This window comes from Seriola lalandi, unplaced genomic scaffold, assembly GCF_002814215.2.
Source record: "Seriola lalandi dorsalis isolate HSWRI2012SDOR001 ecotype SW California unplaced genomic scaffold, Sedor1 jcf7180002054694, whole genome shotgun sequence".
Lineage (NCBI taxonomy): Eukaryota > Metazoa > Chordata > Actinopteri > Carangiformes > Carangidae > Seriola > Seriola lalandi.
The window spans coordinates 1,103,786-1,122,438 of NW_019525247.1; the positions used below are offsets into that span (position 1 = coordinate 1,103,786).

Sequence of the window (18,653 nt, forward strand, 5' to 3'; positions counted from 1 at the left end):
TTTTGTTTGTTCCCAGAAAGACATTACGTTGTGATCTTACTGATGTCAAATGGCCGTTATTCAGCAGTACAGCATGGATCAACACAGGCAATGTTTCTTCTGGAGTCTCATTCTAATAAGTGGGCTACAGAGGCTACAGTTCTGTACCAGACAACCTCAAACTGCATAAAATGTTGCCAGGCTGTAAAGACCTTATAAGGCCACACAAGTCTTCCTGAAAGCCCTTTTCAAAAGACCATGAACAAGCCGCGATGTCTGCAGACTTTTTCCTTCAAATGGAAAACCCAGTTGATTTCTCTTTTTATTTTATTTACTGGTGGCAGCAATTTTCCGCTGGTGGGCCGGATATAAAGGGCAGAAACTCCCTAGCTGTTATGAAAATCTATGTGCTATGGGCCATTGGTTACAGCTGACCTAATCAGGCATCAGCGCTGCAGTGATGTTAGCATCTGTTGCTGTAGCAACACGGAACCTTCATAAAAGGGTTTGGCTGACGTGCAGCCTCAATGGCTAACTTCTTCAAAGTGCAGAAAGTATGCGTCACTGTGCCATGACAGTGGACAATCCAACATTAAAGTCATTCTGCTGTAATCATGGCGGCTGCTGTGATGAAAGGAAACTATTGATTTCTATTTGAACAAGCATATTGGAGAAAGAAGAAGAGAAGAAAATCTATTAGAGAAATTACACTTGTCATTTTTATAAAGATGACCTGTGATTATATTATTGGTAGATCATTTTTCCTTTTGTTATATCCTTTTTCTTTGGTTATTCCTTAGGCTGAATTAGATGTAGGATGTGTCTAGGTTAGCTTTGGGTGTGTAGGTGAAAAATCATACATTTTTAATATTCATTTATCTTTAATGAGTATGAAATGTGCCTGGTAATAAGTTGTCTGTTGTCACTATGATACTGTACTTATCATCTTTAGGTTTTCCATTAACCGAAGGAGGCCTTGGGATATGGTCACAAGCTCTCGAAAAAGCAATTAAGTAAACTTTGAGTTTAGTGTAGTCACTAAGGGGTCTGTATTCATACTCAAAAGAACATTGCAAAAAGAATAAAATGAAGGAATAAAACAAAAGAGTCAACCATTCTTTGGGGGGGCCTTGATCGATAGACAGAGCTCATATCTTTCAAAAAAAATGCAAATGTTCTTGTTATATTGAAATGAAATTAAGTGTGTGGGCTTGATCACATCATTTTTCTGCAACTAGAATTTGAACTGTTTATAATAAGACTTTAAAAATAATGAGAAACTCAGTGGAAAATGTTTGCATGGAGCCTGAAGGGCACTATATCAGGATATTAACCTACCTGATGAATACAACTCTTTCTCTTTTGCAATTCCACTGTTTCATTCAAAATGTTTCAAACTCCGTGACCTGACTTTCTTTCAAGCCAAACACTACAGTCTTCTTTCCTCCCTGTTCATCTGTCTTGATCCAACTTAACAGGTCATTTGGAACCGAGCCTTTCAAACTGTGCCTTGTTCAAATAACTTTTAAGACTCAATGTAAATTGTTTTCTCAGGCATTCTTGGTTTACCGTGCACAATGCAAAAATTTGTTTCTTCCACTTTTGTCTATTGTCTCAGTCAATACATCCCCTCCCCACCATTAATCTTCCTCTTCATCCTGTCTGTTTCCCTTTTTTCATCTGTAAATCAAGTGCTGGGCCAGGCCTCTCGCAGAAACCTTATCGCATCTCCTTTGGAGGAAACTGCAGTTCGGTGAACTCATTTCTTGGCAGGGATATGCTGCCCTGCTCAAATCCAGCCCCGCCAGCGTTCTCCTCCCTAAACCAGCCCTAAAAAAAAATCCCTGGGAGAGGAACACAGAAGGAAAGAAAGGCAGAGAACTGAAAAGAACAAAAGCACTCAGCCTCAACAGTCGAGCAATAAGGTACAATGTCAGGTTTGAGAAGCGGATGTGAAACTGGACTTGTCTGCTTTGGTGGCGGGAGATTGTTGATATTAAGTCTGAAGCCTTATATCTTACATCACAATGACGTCCATTAGAAAACTTTTGCACAACAATGATACGTTAATGATCACGCAGAAACCGATTGTTTGGGTAAGCTTTTTTCCCTGAGTGCAGTAGAATACATTACATTATACCTCAGAGAATGTGATCCCATTGCTTTGCTATGTAGTGAGTCAAAGCTTTAGAGGCACTTGGGAGAAGGGGGTGTGCTTGCATACAAACACACTTGTATACAGACATGCACATAAACACACTGTAACTTTTCCCTTTGCTTCCATTCGTCAAAACAACAGCTTGGTCGTATCACACAAGTGATCAGCAGATCAATTACAATGGAGCACTGACACACACAGGAGGTCACTGCGATCAAAGTGCATAAGGCCCCCTGCTGACCGTAAGCACACACTGCATCATCACCAACACACGCCCACATTTCTCTGCAGTCTATCTCTGATCAGCTTTAAATGCTCCACAGATCTCTAAACATCTGTTCATTATCTTCACATGGCAGTATCCTATCCAGTCCAAATCTGGGTTAGGGGCTCACCAGGTAAGCTTCAGAATCTCCTCTAACCAGTTTCCTTCATCCGTTTCAAATGAGATTAGATAAGATGGAACTTGAATTATTCTTTTGGGGAACCTTTTCAGATAATACCGCAGATAAAACAATGACTGCAGGGGTCTTTACTGGCATATTCACAAGTTGAATAGAATGTATTGACAAAAAAAAAAAAAAAAGATTCAAGGTCCACTTACTGCAATCAACAGTGATAATAAGGTAAGAAAGGTAACTAGAGGCCATGGCCAGTGTCAGACAAAATACACCAGACAAAAATTCATAGTCAATAATCCAGATCTGCCCCAAAATTGAATGGGTTCTTTCCTCCAAATTCAGTGCTTTTTGTGTAATCCTGCTGATAAACAACCCAAAATAAGACACAGACACGGCTGAAAACATGAAAACAATACAACACAATAACATAACACAGAGATTTCTACTAGCTTTTCCGTCAGGAAATTCCTGCAACTTTCTACAGTTTCAGCAGGTTGGCTGTCAAACACCACTGGTCCTGCTGAAAAATTTTGCTTGGCAAAATGGATGGATGGAAGGATGCCAAAGTGTGCATTAGTACCTATTCACTTTATACATGCAGACATGGAACAGTTTTTGTGCTGCTTTTTTTCCTTGAGAAATGTTCTTTCAGTTATCAAGTAAAAATAAAGTAAAAATTACCCTCAAATTAAAACAGTAAAAAATAACCAACAGTGGCTCATCCTTATTATTATCATACTTAATGGAACTTTTAACCAACTTACATTACATTTCTAGAGGAAACGCTGCAACAACCATGAGCAGAGCAGCACATGCAGGTCATGTGCATGGATGCAGATCAGAAATGTTAGAATTCCACAGTCATAATGTGTAATTAGGTGGTGGTAAAAGAGTCTTGACCTTGGTTTGGATACTTGGAGTGAGAGGGTTGTCTGCTGCTCTGGCTGGCCTGAAACTTACATCCAAACATTTATGCCAAGCATCCATTTTTGTCCTGCGTAGGAGGACTGGACTTGAATAAATGTTTCTGCTACAGTGCCAGTGGGACGCTGGAATGGATAAACTGAGTGGACACAGGAAAGGCACTCCCTTAGGAAGGGATTTGGAAAGGGAAAACTGCATTTCCCATGATTCTTGGCAAATAACCCAGTGTATAAGCACATAATGTTTCCAGTTGGTGCTAATCCTAATGGGTTTTTTTGATTTTTTACAGCAAATGTTACAAAATGAAAGCTGTTTGACTTGTAACCACTGACTTGGTCGGAGAAGTCAGAGTCAGAGTTCATTTTCCTTCTCGACATTGGTTGGTGACTGACGGCTGGAAAACTCCTGTGGCTTGATTGAGCATGAAACTCTCCTAATTGAATCCTGAATACAAAGGTCATTCAACAGCATAGAAAATATCTGGTGTTTTTATAAGAAGTCAAAAAGTACCTATGTGAATAAAACTGCAATGAGAAAATTCAATACTCCCAATGTGCATTCAAGTTATCTTTAGTACTCTGCTCATTCCACAGCTTTAAATCAGTTTACTTTCAGATTCTGGGTCAATTTTGGGAAGGGTTTGTCAACTACAGCACACTGTTTTGTTTCCTTCTGCAACAAAAGAGTTCTTAACTTGCTACAGCACTGATTGTGCCTCTGACTGGTTTCCTTTCCACAGCAACAACAGCAGAGGCTCATGGGTCTTGTGTTTTTTAGAGCCATCCACCATAGCAAACTGGCATTAAGTGAAAATAGTTCAAACTGATGGCCATGATGTAAGCCTTTAGCACTGTTAATGCCTTATTTATCCACCAGTTTATTGTAGCAGTACATTTTGGTTCATCCCATTACATTTGTACAGGAACATAAATATACATGTTCAATGCCTTGTTAAAAACTGTACCTTAAAGGCAAGTACTGCATATGTAGGTGAAGTGTTGGTTCAGATTGTAAGTTCTATATATATATATATATTTTTTTTTTTTTTTAACTGAACATCAACTACTTCTGTTTGAAGGACATACAATTGTTAATGAAAACCTAATAAATATTGCCCAGACCTTCAGTTTCCCCAAGGCAAGGATTATGGTGAAAGGTTTTTGTAAGGTTTGCTTAAACTTTATTTATCCAGAGCAGGGTTTTGCTGAGGCCTATGCTCTTCTCCAGCACCACCCTGCTTCACAGTTATACACATTCACATCTGGGAGCTGCACAGTGAAACCACAGTCTTCTACTGTTGGCCTCTGATTGCCTCTCTACTTGTACAACTGGAAGTTAAGTGTCTTGCTCAAGGTCACATGGGTAGTAGTTATTTGAGGGAGGGGGGGAATGGTACTCCTTGACTTTCCTTTACCAGATTTTTGCAGCTAGTACCAACTGCTCCTCTCATTTCTAAGCTACTGCCACCTATATTTATCTAAGCACATGTGTTTTCAGTCTTGTTTCTTGTCAGATAAATCAAGGACTTACCGAATGTTTCAGATCAGTTGCTCTTATATCAGCATACCTCCAAACATTTCAGGTTTTCAAGCAGCATGCAAGAGTATGAGCCTTGTCAAAGCTTTAAAACCTGCAGTCATACTGAAAGGCACAGAAAGGACAGATGGAACAAAATGTGGACAGATATCAATACACACACACACCCCTTCCCCCTATGCATTCTTTGAAGCTTAAGCATGAGGTCAAGCTAAAGCAATGAGTTATAAATTGAAGCCAGACTGCAGGAGAAGATGAAAGCACAAAGAGCAAAAGGCAGTGGTGCAGTTACCCATCATCCAGCACCCCGCACGTCCTGCCTTTGTCCCAGGATAACCCTGAGACAACTAGCAACTAGAGAACAGAAAATGCTTTATGACTTTACAGTTTGTTCTGAATCTCTGCTGAAGCACAATGTGTCTAGATAATCTGGAAGTGACAGTATGTATTCGGTGTGAGTGAGCCTTGTGGACGTATTGCTACTCAGTTAGCATTTTTTCTAAATGCCGTGCTACAGCCCAGTGTGTATCCAGATACAGATAAGGATGTTTACTGAAGACTCATGTAATCAATTTTATTGCCCAACGTAAACCCAAAAAATCCTAACCTGTCAGCTGTGTGTGTGGGCATGTGACTGAAAAACACACAGATGGGATTTCTAGAAGATGCAGAGAACATACCTGGACAACCTCTGCAAATGTGAGATTTATGCTCCAAAGCAAGAACTGCATGTTTAATTTTGACAATAGAAAAGCCTACAAGAATGAAGAGTAATGGGAAGCTTGGCAAATACATTTCTATAACTTAAGATTCATGTTTGCTGACTATTGTGCATTGTCAACTGTACAGTATTAGTAAATGAAAATACGTCTAATACCAAACAGCATTAACCTTACTACCTAGTGTCAGATCATACTGTGTGTATGAATCTGAGTAATCAGTGGAAATAGTGTGATAACAAACCACAGCATTCATTATGGTGGTTGCAACAATGGCAGCTCTCCAGCACCAATACTGAAAGGCTCATTGTGTGGAAAAGGAACTCAGTGCGGATGTCAGCTGATTAGCCAACACACACTCTTTTCATGAGAGCCCCCTTTTCACCTCACACATATACATGCTATGATGCATTCAAACACAGAAAGCTAGTATGAGAAGAAACAAGAAAACAAAAGACAAACTATACTGTGATACTAAATCTCTCTAAAAATCTCTTCTGCAGGACGCAGGGCTTCAGCCAAGCTCATGACCTGCCAACCTCTGAAATAAACATATTAGTGTTCCACCTCTGTGTTTATACATGAACCACCCATGCTAGTGTTACCTTCAACAAAAGAAAACACTTCTCACAACTCCCATGTTAAACTCTATTCTTCCCTTCCCCTCCATCACTTTCCCTCCTTCCTCCCTCGGGCTGGCGAGTTAAGTGTGTATTTTGCTGAACAGGTGCATTCACTAGAGTGTCGTTACTTGCAGACGTGCCAGCTCGCTAGCTGAGCTGAAAAAACAACTGTAGATTGAGATTGGTTGGGTGTTTCCTGCATTTCTCTCACCTCACAATGAGGTGCAAATGTGGGTCAGCAGGAGCCAGCGGAAGCCGGCGGGAGCTGGTCGTCCACGGCTTTGGAAAAGAAGGGTGGGGTGGCCCTGTTTTCCCTGTGCTACAAAGTAGGTCCATGCCTGCAATGGAACCAGTATCCCAATTTTGTTTATTAATTACAGAACTGTGACCAAGATATGCGAGACAATTTAGAGTTAAAAAATAAACTTTTCAGTGCTCTCTGGGGGACAAACTATGTAACTGTGACATTACCTCAAACACAGTATCTTCAACATTTCAGGAAATAATTGTTGCAATTGTTTATTTGATGAACGTTGATTTCCATGATGATTTCCATGCTTTTAAACAAAGAAAGAAATACATAACAATGTTTTGGCCAAACAAATCCTAAATCTGGCCTGTAAATCATGAATATTTGCACATTGAACTACCATAAATATTCAAAATAATAATTAACCAAATGCTTACTTCATCAAATTATTAGTTAACAAATTAGATCAGATGTTATCCGTAATTCTTAAATACACTATACTCCCAATCAGTAGATAGAAAAGGCTCCTTCCACTGAAGGTTTTTCAAACATGGCAAACACTTACAAGCTTAGTTAGGAAGGGGTTTGGCCTCTATGTGGGAGGAGGTACTTCTACAGGCATACTGAACCACCACTTGGTGCCTCTTTGTGGAAAGGAAGGGATATAGACTAGTTTCTAACATCTACCGCAATTTTGACATCCACAGCAATGCTGATATTTGTGATAAGCTATCAGCCTGTGATGCATAGTAGTTCTTTAGAAATTGAATGACTACAGTCCAGTGTGTTTACTTCTGCCATTGGCTCAGAAAAAACACCCACGTAGTAAGACAAAAGTTTTCCCAGGCATCAGCTGGAAGTCTGACTATGTAAGATTACTTACTACTAGGGTTGTGCCGATGAACGATGATATTGATAATTGGTGATCGTCAGAACGATCGCAAAAAAAGTTTTTTGCTTGAGCAATCACACTGAAGAAAGTGGAAAGCCAGATTCTGTGATTCACAGACAGCAGAAGAGTTCGTTATGCTGTCTGTTTGAATGATCGTTGGCGATTTTCATCCCAGCAGCCCAGCTGTCAGTGACAGATAACTGCAGATATGATGTTCTCATCGTGTGCTGGACATGGAGTGGGATTCTAAACACAGATCAAATTTAACACACTAAGTAAAACGAATGATGAACATAAACACGTAAGATTACAATATCAACAGGCTTACCAACCCAAATAAGTAACAAAGGAAAAAACTTTAAAAAGAAACAAATGCAAAAAGATTGCGATTTCATATATTTTTTGTTCATAGAATGTTTTAGTAATCATGTTACATCACCATCTATGCATGCAGATGTTTCTGGACAATGATCATGTCATAAACAGATAGAATGAATGGACATTTCCAATTAAAGGTCGTGGTGGTGGGCAGAAGATGTCAACCAGACTGCAGAAATAGCTTCAATTTTCCCTCAGTGTGTTATTAAGTCACTTTGATCACATCATGCGTCAGGAAAAAAATCCTGGCATTGTAAAAAGCCTTCCAAAGCACTTCAGTGGGGAAAAAAGTTGTGAAATAGGTTTTCCATGCACGCTCCAGTTTCTCAGCAGGGACTTTTTCCAAAGAGTGTCAGTATAAGTAGCTGAAACGTTCTGGCCCTCAGGATTAACCATGTGTGGGCATGTGTCACTTAGTTAAGTCCCACTGCTTACTGCCGTTAAGACTTTATCAATGTCCAATTTACCACATGTTTGGTTACCCCAGTGATAAAGTGTGACACCTTACAATATGAAACTATGTCATTTCCTGTCTCCAGTCGATGACACAATAGTGCTGATGTCATTGAATTGCTGTGGTTGACTGAACTGCCAAGTACAGGAACCCCTCTGAGGAATGAAGTCAAATATGAAAAAAGATTTGAATGGAGACCAAATCAGTGAATCAATGCAGTGTGACAAATTCCTGAAGGCAAATCATTTCTAAAGGCACACAAAAGCAGGACTGCTTCTCCTGAAATTGTGTGATTGCGAGCCAACTCTTGCTGCACATGCAATCTGTAGTTTGACACAGCACAATGACACATTTACTTGCTAAAATGCGTTTCCCCTTCAGGCTAGAAAACATTTGGTTTGGAAAAATATAGCAGACCTACATTTATTCCAGATATAAAGCTGCTGGTCTACGGCCACCAACATGACAATGACTTGCAGTGGGTGAAAAACGCTGTGAGAAGAGTGCATTTAAATGTGTATACACTATTGGCTGCATTTGAACACAAAGATTTGGCTGAGATGCATATTTGTCTATCACAGTGCTTGGGGAGTAGGGGGCTTGTCTAATTACAAATGAGAAGGGGAGGAAATTAATTCCAAATGGGACCCAGACTGCTAAGGATAGTGCAACACAGCTTGTGTGTTTACAGCATGTCCACCGCATCAACATATTTCCATGCGCTTCTGCTCTAAGTGCAAAACAGAAAGCAGACAAACACGACTCATGCTGTGAATTTTTAGCGCATGCATGATGCAACACAAGTCTATGGCTTTGTTAGAAGTCGTGGAATGAGGGAATGTCTGTTTTGGGAGAAGACAAGGGAGGAGAGGAGGAAGGGGCAAGGGAGGAGGTGAAGGGGGGTGGCACCGCTCTCCAACATCAACACAGATGGAAATCATTTGTGTCTCAACAAGAGGACTGGTCCATATTCTGCTCAAGCAGAGCTGCCGTGGAGCCTCACACGGCCCCTTAGGATGCAACTGATGATGTGACTGGAATACTGACTGATGTTAAAGCATCAGCGTTAAAACAATTATCACAAAAGCCAAACATTTGCTTGTCCCAGCCTCTACTAAAATATGAGGATTTATCTGGTTTGAGTCTTACCAAACTTAATACCTTTGAGTTTCAGAGTTAACAGTCGGACAAGCAATTTAAAGACGTCATTTTGGGCTCATGGAACTTGTAATGGTAATTATTTACTATTTTTGGACTTTTTAAATAACTAAACTAACCTAATTTATCTAAATATATTCACAAATGAGAATAACCATTGGTTCAGTCCCAGATACCTTGCCTGTCGACAAAGCACAACCTAAGAGACATGTTGATGGATGTTTTTCAATCTATTGGAAACTGAGTGAAACTTTGTTACTTGCCTAGGACAGTATGCTCTACACATATCTGAGTCCAAGATTTTTGTCTGCACTTACGGAACCCAAGTTAAAAGTGTCTTCAAGGCTGGGGTATGCATAAAACAAAACCGGTCCTATGACATGGAAAAGGAATGGACTGCACTTGTCAGATGTCCCAAATCATGTTTTAAAAAATATAATGTAATGGAACTTGCAATAATATATGCATTTAAGTATATATGTTTTTCCACATCATACATTTATCTATGGTTTACATGTGTGGTTATCCTATCACTGAATAATTCTCTTAAAGAAGAAAATAGTTGGTAAATTGATCAAGAATATTAGAATAAAAAAGTTCAGGCAGGAATAGGTGTGATTTTAAATATTAATACCTGTTTACAGGCTGTGTGGTGTGTGGACTGTGTTAAAATGCACAAGAAGCCTCATTCTCCTTTACAGTAGTTCCCTGCCTGTTTACAGTCACAGGGCTCCAGACTACAAATAAAATGTGAGTTAAAATTATACATGTTGGCATCTATGTAAGTGCATGATCATTATTCATTAGGTTCCTTGGTAGGTAGTTAAAGTAGTTTTTACGTTCACTGGCTCAGTCGGTGTGACTACCTGCACTGCACTCTCACATGTGAATGACGCACTAATGAAACATGCAGAACAATCAATTTAGCAATGCAGTTACCATGTTCCATAGATGAAGTGGTCTATAGATATATAGATAAAGCGGTGGAAATATTGGAGTTGGGCCTGGCGTAGCTGAGCTCTGTTTGCTTGAATATCATATCATCATATCACAATAATATTTTTTCAATCTCACAGAAAACCTAATAGCATGTGAGCAGCATACACAGTCTCTAACAGTGTGAATAGCACAATTTGAAATCATTTTGCTCCGTGGTATGTTGACACCGACATCTTCAAAGAATCTATATCGTCATTGATAATGGAAGACCATCGAATATCATAATTGGCCATATTGATGCCATACTGTAGCGAAAAAGTTAGTCTGGAGCCCAGAATCAGGTAGGCAAATAATTAAGATCAGTGTATATGATTGAATAGTGACATTAGGATGTGGCAGAGGCCAACAAATTTGGTCTTTCACAGCCAAACGTTTTTCTTCTTTTTCCCACTCGCTGTCTACTCCATAATTGAAGTAACATTTTATTTTTCAGGAGTTTTGTTCAAACTACTTGACATTTCGATGGAAAATGTTCATGTGGCTGAGCCAGTAAGCAGGAGTGTATCTCGTGCCAAATATCAAAGAGCAATATTAGTGTAGCATAAATCTTGGATATGAAAAGAGATAGAGAGAGAAAGAGAGAGATTCTGGTCATACTACAAGACTTCAATTGGCTTTTGTCACACTTGGTCTTATGATCTAATTGGAGCCAGACCTTGTTTACTGTATGTGTAAATGTATGTGTATGTGTTCGTGTGGCATGTAACATGACGCAGTGATCCTCTTTCTTAGGTCACTGAGAAGATTTATGATCTGAGGGCTGTGGAGAAAATCACACTGACATGAGAAGATCCTGTTTCTCTCTGAGTGTATACAGTGTGTATGTCTGAGCAAACCCACCACTTTTTCTGATTTATGCTCTTGCACATGCTTTACTTTTTGATGTTGTTACCCAGTTTAACCTGCTGAGTTTTCTGCTGGCTAATGTTACACATTTTTTGCCAAAAGGAAACACAAGTTAAATGTGTCTTCCAAAATGCTTACAATAATGTATAATGTGTATGTATACTTAGATGTGTTGGAAAAGCGAATGAATGGATGTGTTTTCCCTGAGCTGAAATGGTTGCATTTAACATTCTGGTTTGATTTGGACTTCAATTGTGTTTTGCAGTGATTTCCTAATGACCTTTTATACGCACGCACGCAGCACGCACACATACACACACACAAACTTAAGGGGATGACAACAGGGTGGTTCAAAGCAGAGCACTTGCAGCTTTTCTAAACAAAAATTAAACCCAATGGCTGTGTATTTGATTAGAGGATATCCTGCTGTGTCTGTTGATCTCTGATGAGTCACATTATCGGGATTTGTCTTCCTTATGGGGACAAAAAGCAAGTCCCCACAATGTAAAGGTTAATAAAAGTAATGTAAAGGTTGTAAAAGTTAATGTAAGGGTTGATGTTACGCAAAAGTGGTTCATTATGACTAAATTCTTAACTGGTCATACTGTTTGTTAGTTGATGATAGGTCAACTAGGCCACAGGATTTAATTCCTAAAAATTCATTTCACACCCAACTAAGATATCAGCTGAACAACTGAAAATAAAACCAATTATGATGGTGCCATGGCAACAGTAAACATTCATGTTGCAGAGTGAGGGAATGAAAGCAGGGTGCTGGATTTTATACACTGTGATGATGATGAAGATACATTATAAATATACAACATTTCACATTCATCCAACCTGAAGAGAGACAGGCTAACTGGTGTCATTTGTTTTACCGTTGAGTTTATTGTAATCATTCAGTATGTTGGCAGTTCTACATTGTAGCGGAGATACCTGGTCTGGCATCAGTCACAAGCCATTAAAGAAGTTCATATTAAGGACATGCAGTTATGGAGCCAAAATTAACACCTTCTTACTCTTCCCACCATCAAACTATCAAATTGATAGGAAACAAAGACAAAGGATCCTTCTCTCACTAACAGACCAGCTTTTAGCATGTCAGAGAGATGTGCAACCAGACCGTGGGTCACATGGACAGCTCCAGAGGATCAACAAATGGACACGAGGCAAAATTGGAGTAAACAACCAAAATTTCCATAATTATTGCAATAACACTGTCCATTTACTAAACATTTACAATTAACTGTAAATCTACTGCGCTACTCTCGAGTAATTATTCTTTATATAACAGTGAGTAATCAAAATGGCTGCCACAGGCTTTGGGGTTGACAGAGTACTGATGTAGCTTCTAAAGCTGCGGCCTCTCAGTCTTGCAGAGAGCGCTGGTTTGGCTCGGCTCTGAGCCTTGACGGGTCACAGACAGACCATGGCCAAGACTGTCTCTTCCTCCTCCTTACTCCCATTCTTCCACCAGATCTCTCTCCTCTATTTATTGCACTTATTCACCCACAGTAACTCACATCTGACACTTTATAAAATACTCTCTTCTGTAACTGCATTTGACATATTAAAACCTGACCGAACACGGTTGGAGTGTTTCATCTCCACTCGATCATGTTCTTCTTTGTTTCTACTACACCCTACCCTGTTTACTCATTTCTCTTTCACCCCCCCCCCCCCTTCTCTCTTCTATCTTTTTTCCAGCCGGCTAAAATTTATGCAACATAAAAGAATGGTGGGTGGAGAGACAGAGCAAAGGAGATTTTTTCTCTGCCTGGACAGCTTATCCAGAGGTCAGTGTGGAAATGTGATGCATGGTAATTTCAGAGAAAAGAGACAGCAAGAGAGGGACAGAGAGCTGGAAGAAAATAAAAGATAGTAACTGGGTTTACATCCAAGTATATTTATGAGAACTTTACTTTACTGCTGGCATTCTGCACAACCCGCGTAAATTGTGTGTTACTTTTACAGTTTTATTTTTGAATATACGTGCTACATTTCCATTTAATATGTTTTAGTGTTTTAATTGCCGGCTACGGTATGTCTAAATTCCGCTTTAATATTTTCGTCCTTGCTGATGCAGCATCCCCATTGTGCAATGGTCATCTTAGCTGTTGGTATCACTAGTATTATTTGTTTGCACAAATTTACAGCCAGGCTGCAAATCGTTGTTCACTTTCACACATCTTCATAGTTTTTCTGTTACGCACACTGTGTGGCTGTAGTGAGTATTTAGACTGGAAACTGGAATAGCCCGTTAGATAAATATAGATCTGTTTGATCATCATTCATCATTCATAATTTATATTTAGTATATTTCTAAATATATTTCTAAATACATGTAAGTGGTTTTGAGTAGCGGGTCCAGGTATGTTTTCAGGCGCAACAAATTCTTTTTTGTTTCGGTCACATAGTTTCTCTCTCTGGCAGTTAACATTTTTCAGACTGTCTCTTGTGAGTTCCTCATAATTGCATCCTGTGACACTGATCATTCTTGGCTGCTTGACAGATTATTCAGTTCTGATTCTGCAGTAAAGACAAACAGAAATGTTTTTTGGCCTATTTTTATTCCTCACTTGCGGTTTACGGCCTTGAATATACCTAAACTGAGAGGTTGTTTACAACCTGTGTGTTTTTCTGACTGCTTACATTCCCGCCCTTGTTTCCACACCCCTTGATATTAGTTTTTATTTGGTTAGTGCAATGTTATTTAAAATTTTTATCTAATGCTGTTAGTGCAGGCCTATATATTGTATTTTTTTTTTTTATTCATGCTTGTGACTTCATACAAGCATTAATACAATGTCAGGGTCACAGTACCAAATATTTAACTATAGTTTTTTTGACAGAAACCCTTTTTTATTTAACATAAGCCAAAGTCCTAAAATGTAAAATCGTCTAAACACAAGGCATTGGCCTGAATAAAATGGTGTAAAAATTGGCAAAATTTTGATTTAAATTGAGATTCACAAGAGATGGAGACACAACTGAAAGCTCTAAAAACCTGGAAGTAGACATTTGAGTTGAGATTGTCAAACACATACGAGGTCAGGAAAGTGAAAGTATCAAGTCTCGATATTCCCTCATTGATAAGTGAATTTTTGTCTTCTGGTGGAGTGACAACAAGAAATGTATTTATATTTATTTATTAAGAGCAACTTTCTCAATCATTTGTCTTGTCTTTATTAACAGGATAGGTCAAGAGTTTCAGAAGTAGTGTGGTGACCAAAAAGGACTGGGCTGTAATAGCACTCCTATGCATTTTATCTTTTAACATTTCAAAACCTTGTTAGATTGCAGGAAAATTTGCTAAAAAGACAGGAGGAGAGGAGGGAGACACAAAGAAGAGTCAGAGAGACATCAGTCCTGCTCACTCCTCCTCTCTCATCTAGTTTTCCGAGAAAACCTGGGCTGTGATTTCCAGACATACACTGGGGTCACTGGAGGAAGCTGAGGCAGTGGACTGGTTCTAATTACAAACTGCACTGTAAGCCCTTGTGCCTCAGTGTGTGTATGTGTGTGCGTATAAGAAAATGTAGAACAAGGAGTTGTGGCTTATTGTTATGGTGAGAGGGCTTTGCAAGCCATCACAGCCACCTGCTTTCTATCAGAGGCATCTGCTCCGACACTGCAACGACACACACTTGTTATTCCTCATACTGGGTCTCTTTACACATGCATGCTCCTCACATCACTTCCACTATCACTTACACACGCACACACACAAACACACACACCACACGCACATGTTAATAATAGAGACATTACAGTCCTCACTGACTATCAGGTTGATGCAAGGCTCAGTGTGAGACAGGAAAACATACTGAAGCCATGACCAGCCTTCCCACTGCTTTTACAAGTGACTGTAAAAACACATTTCACATGGCTTCCACATCCCACTGTATTATTCAGTCTGACTTTAATGTAACTAGATAGCATTTAGGTGTGTTGTGATTTCACTTTTTACTTAATAGGGAATGCCTTTAATGATCGGTATTGATAATAGTAAGTACTGAAAGCTGCCATTAAATCTTTTTTTATTAACAAATTCTTTGATGAGTTTTAGATTGAAATCAATGATGAATCATGACATGGGGTATCTTTGATGTGTTTCCCAGTTTTGATCTTTACTAAACCATGTGAATATGTTATGCAAGAATTGCATCCAGAGCCATATCACCCTCAAGTGACTTGCATTGCATTGCTAAAATCAGAATTTGTCAGCGTTGCCATGACAATATGTAAAGTTTATGTCATTCACCTTGGAGTTGTCACAGCTGCCTGGCTGAGCCAGAGTTAGAAGGAAGGAGACAAGACACAGCACTGGAAACAAGTGACACTGAGTTGGCTGCTATTTGGAGAAACATTTACATTTATGCTTTTATCCAAAGCAACTTACAAGTGAGGGACATCACTAAAGCTTCCAAAAAGGGGGGGGGGTGGTAATCCCAGCTGACATAGAGGCACACTGTATATATGAAGCTTAGTGCAAGTTCACGACTAGAAGACTATTTTTATGCCCCATTCATTCACAATTCTCTTTCTCTTTCTGCTTCTACACTTCTCTGGTCTCAGACTTTTGGCATAGAGAGGACTTTTGGACAAGGAGGATTATGATGCTCCCTGGTCAAGTTGGTGATCAAGTTCCCTGTAGGATTAGATGTTGTCTGACTGTAACTCCCCAGCTTATACAGGAGATACTGCTCTTGAGGTGAGGTGAAGATAATAATCTTACCAGCCAGGGGTGAGGGATCTCAGGGAGGGGCATCTGAGGTGGGGCCGGTAGACCACTGTGGATCTCTGACTTGAATGAAGGTTCTTGGGATGAAGACAAAGTGACAGAAATTCAGGGAAAGTTCTTTACTATAGATATATAGTGAACCTGGAGAAGAAGAACTTTACAATAACAATAATACATATTTTAAATTTCAGTGGCTGCAATTGGGGAAAAAACTTCACATCATTAAAAATGGAGATGCTTTCTTCAACAACACAGTGTCCAAGTGATGATTTTTTTCTTCTGCAACATAAAAAATATATTTTAAAGGAGAAGGACTAAGCAATTGAGTGTATTGTGTAATGACAAACATTTAGCTACTAGAGTTAAAAACACTGTAGTGCAGCTATGTTGGTGTTAGTTTGAGTGACAAGGATACTACCTACCTGTGTCCATTATCCATGGTATGGACATACAGTAAATAGAAAATAACGTTGATAACAGCTACTCACAACCTCAACCTGTTTGGAAGGTGTGCATCTGTACACAGCTGCATACATCTGTGAGTCATGTCACACTTGAAGAAATCAGACAATTTTTTTCTGAAGATGTTCATATGACTTCAAAGTTTCCCCACAAAAAGCTGAGCCACAGAGGTTATCTCTTTATCTTGCCATTTTTTAAGCCATTGTCTATTATGCTAAGTATGAATTCTGGAGTAGCTGCTATTTTTAATGCTCTGGATATAAAATTAAAAAGATTTTGTTGTTTTCTACTAACCAACAAAGTTTTCAGAGTGAATTTAATGCATTCATGATCTATCTTTCATTTCTTACAGTTTTCCTGGCTCAGGAAGGGTTCCTTCCAGGGAGACACCAGGACATGTATTTTGCTCTATACTAGGGCTGGGTCATATGTTCTATAAGTAATATCACAATTTTTTTTGCTATATCGCAATACACAATATACTGTATATCGTTATATTTTGAAATCTCCTCTATAGAACTTCATAAATACATGATTTAACCTTTTGATGCATAAAGAGTGATCTAGAGATTCAGCATCTTGCCTGAGCGAGCCGCTCATTGCAAAAAAACAAACAGGGAAACTTTTGTTGATAGTCTTACTGATGTGATACCAGCAACATTATATATAACTGACAGTGTGTTTCTGATGCTGTTTGTCTTCTGAACCAATTTATCTGCCTCCGTCTTCAGTTACTGTTTCTTAACATGGATTTGGCACATCACTTTTTTCACTCTCTCCAGTTCCCTCCGCTCCAGATACAAACACACTCATCTATGTCACACATGTGGGGAGTTTTCAGGATGGGCGGGGGAGTGTGTCTATGAGAGGGAGATAGCAAGAGGAGCCAAACGCCAAAGATAACTTCATACCGGCGTTTTAAGACAATTATGTGACAATTTATACTCGATTTTTCGCATTATTCATTTACCAAACCTCACTCAACCTGTTTCCGTATACGTGCTGTCATCTTTATCGCTTCTTCTTTGGAAAGGGAGGGTGGATTTAATTTAAGAAAGAATGTTCTTATCTTTTCCCCCTTGTCTTTGATTTCAGGAGAATCATATAGTTCTTCATAAAGGATGCATTGCGTCTGCTATTTCGCTTGGCTGTGAAACAAACTTCCTTGAGCTCTAACTAGCTCTGTCTTTTCTCATATCTTTGATTCGAAAATTGCAGTTCATTCCAGGAGTTCTTTATTTTTGATGTTATTTTTATGTTCTAATTCTAGCACCTTTATTTTACTATCCAAATTTAATTGCTTCTTCATCCTGTTCTTTCTTATTCTACTTGATTTTTCAGTTATTTTACCCCTTATTACTGCTTTAACACCAGCCAGAGCCACCGGAACGACAATCCACAACTTTTTCTCAAAATGATGTAATAAAATACCTGCAGTTTGCAGAATCTGGTTGAAATATATAAATATTTTTAAGCACTTGAAGATACGATCACTAAAGCATTTGCCATGTGGAGAGCTGATAAAAACAAACGAAATGGTCAATGCTGTCATACTGACATTTAAGGTGTATTGATTGATTTCCAATCCACCAATCAAACATTGAGTCACACACAAGAAAACATTCCACCTTAAAAGTGTCCGGTAGCCACCGGTAGCCTCTGAGCTGCTCAGTGAATGTAATAGTTAGTAGTAAAGATGAAAAGACAGAAAACATCCTTTCATTCATCATTCACTCTTTTGACACTTTCTTTATCTGTGATGTATTTGCACAGACACGTGACAAAGTCAGTCTCTTACACTTTGACAGCTTGTGCTTCTGGGAATGAAAGCTAGTTTACCTACGTTTTCATAGCCCAGCCTGTTAGCTTCACCTAACCTCTGCCTGCACTGTAGCTTCATCTTTGTACGAATGTTTCCAATATGGCTTCATTTGCTCTGCACAAGTCAGTTAATGTATGTAAACTTTGCCACATAGGTGCGCTCTGCTACGTAAATAAACAGCACTACACCTCTGCACGTGAGAGACAACAACATGACAGATAAGATCCCAATGAAGTTAGCCGCAAGTCTAAAGACAGATGTGTGGCTGCGTTTCAGATTTAAAAAATATGTAGACAGTGAAGAGC

General features: G+C 39.1%; 1 protein-coding gene across 5 annotated transcripts in view; it reads right to left on the reverse strand.

The window, feature by feature from the left end:
• Positions 1 to 18,653, reverse strand: part of afap1 (actin filament associated protein 1) — a 57,060-nt gene that overhangs the window by 23,988 nt on the left and 14,419 nt on the right. For all 5 annotated transcript variants that reach the window (XM_023423840.2, XM_087178648.1, XM_087178649.1 and 2 more), the window contains exon 3: positions 16,059 to 16,141. In XM_023423840.2, the coding sequence (XP_023279608.1) occupies positions 16,059 to 16,141 (83 nt within the window). The remainder of the gene's footprint in view (positions 1 to 16,058; positions 16,142 to 18,653) is intronic.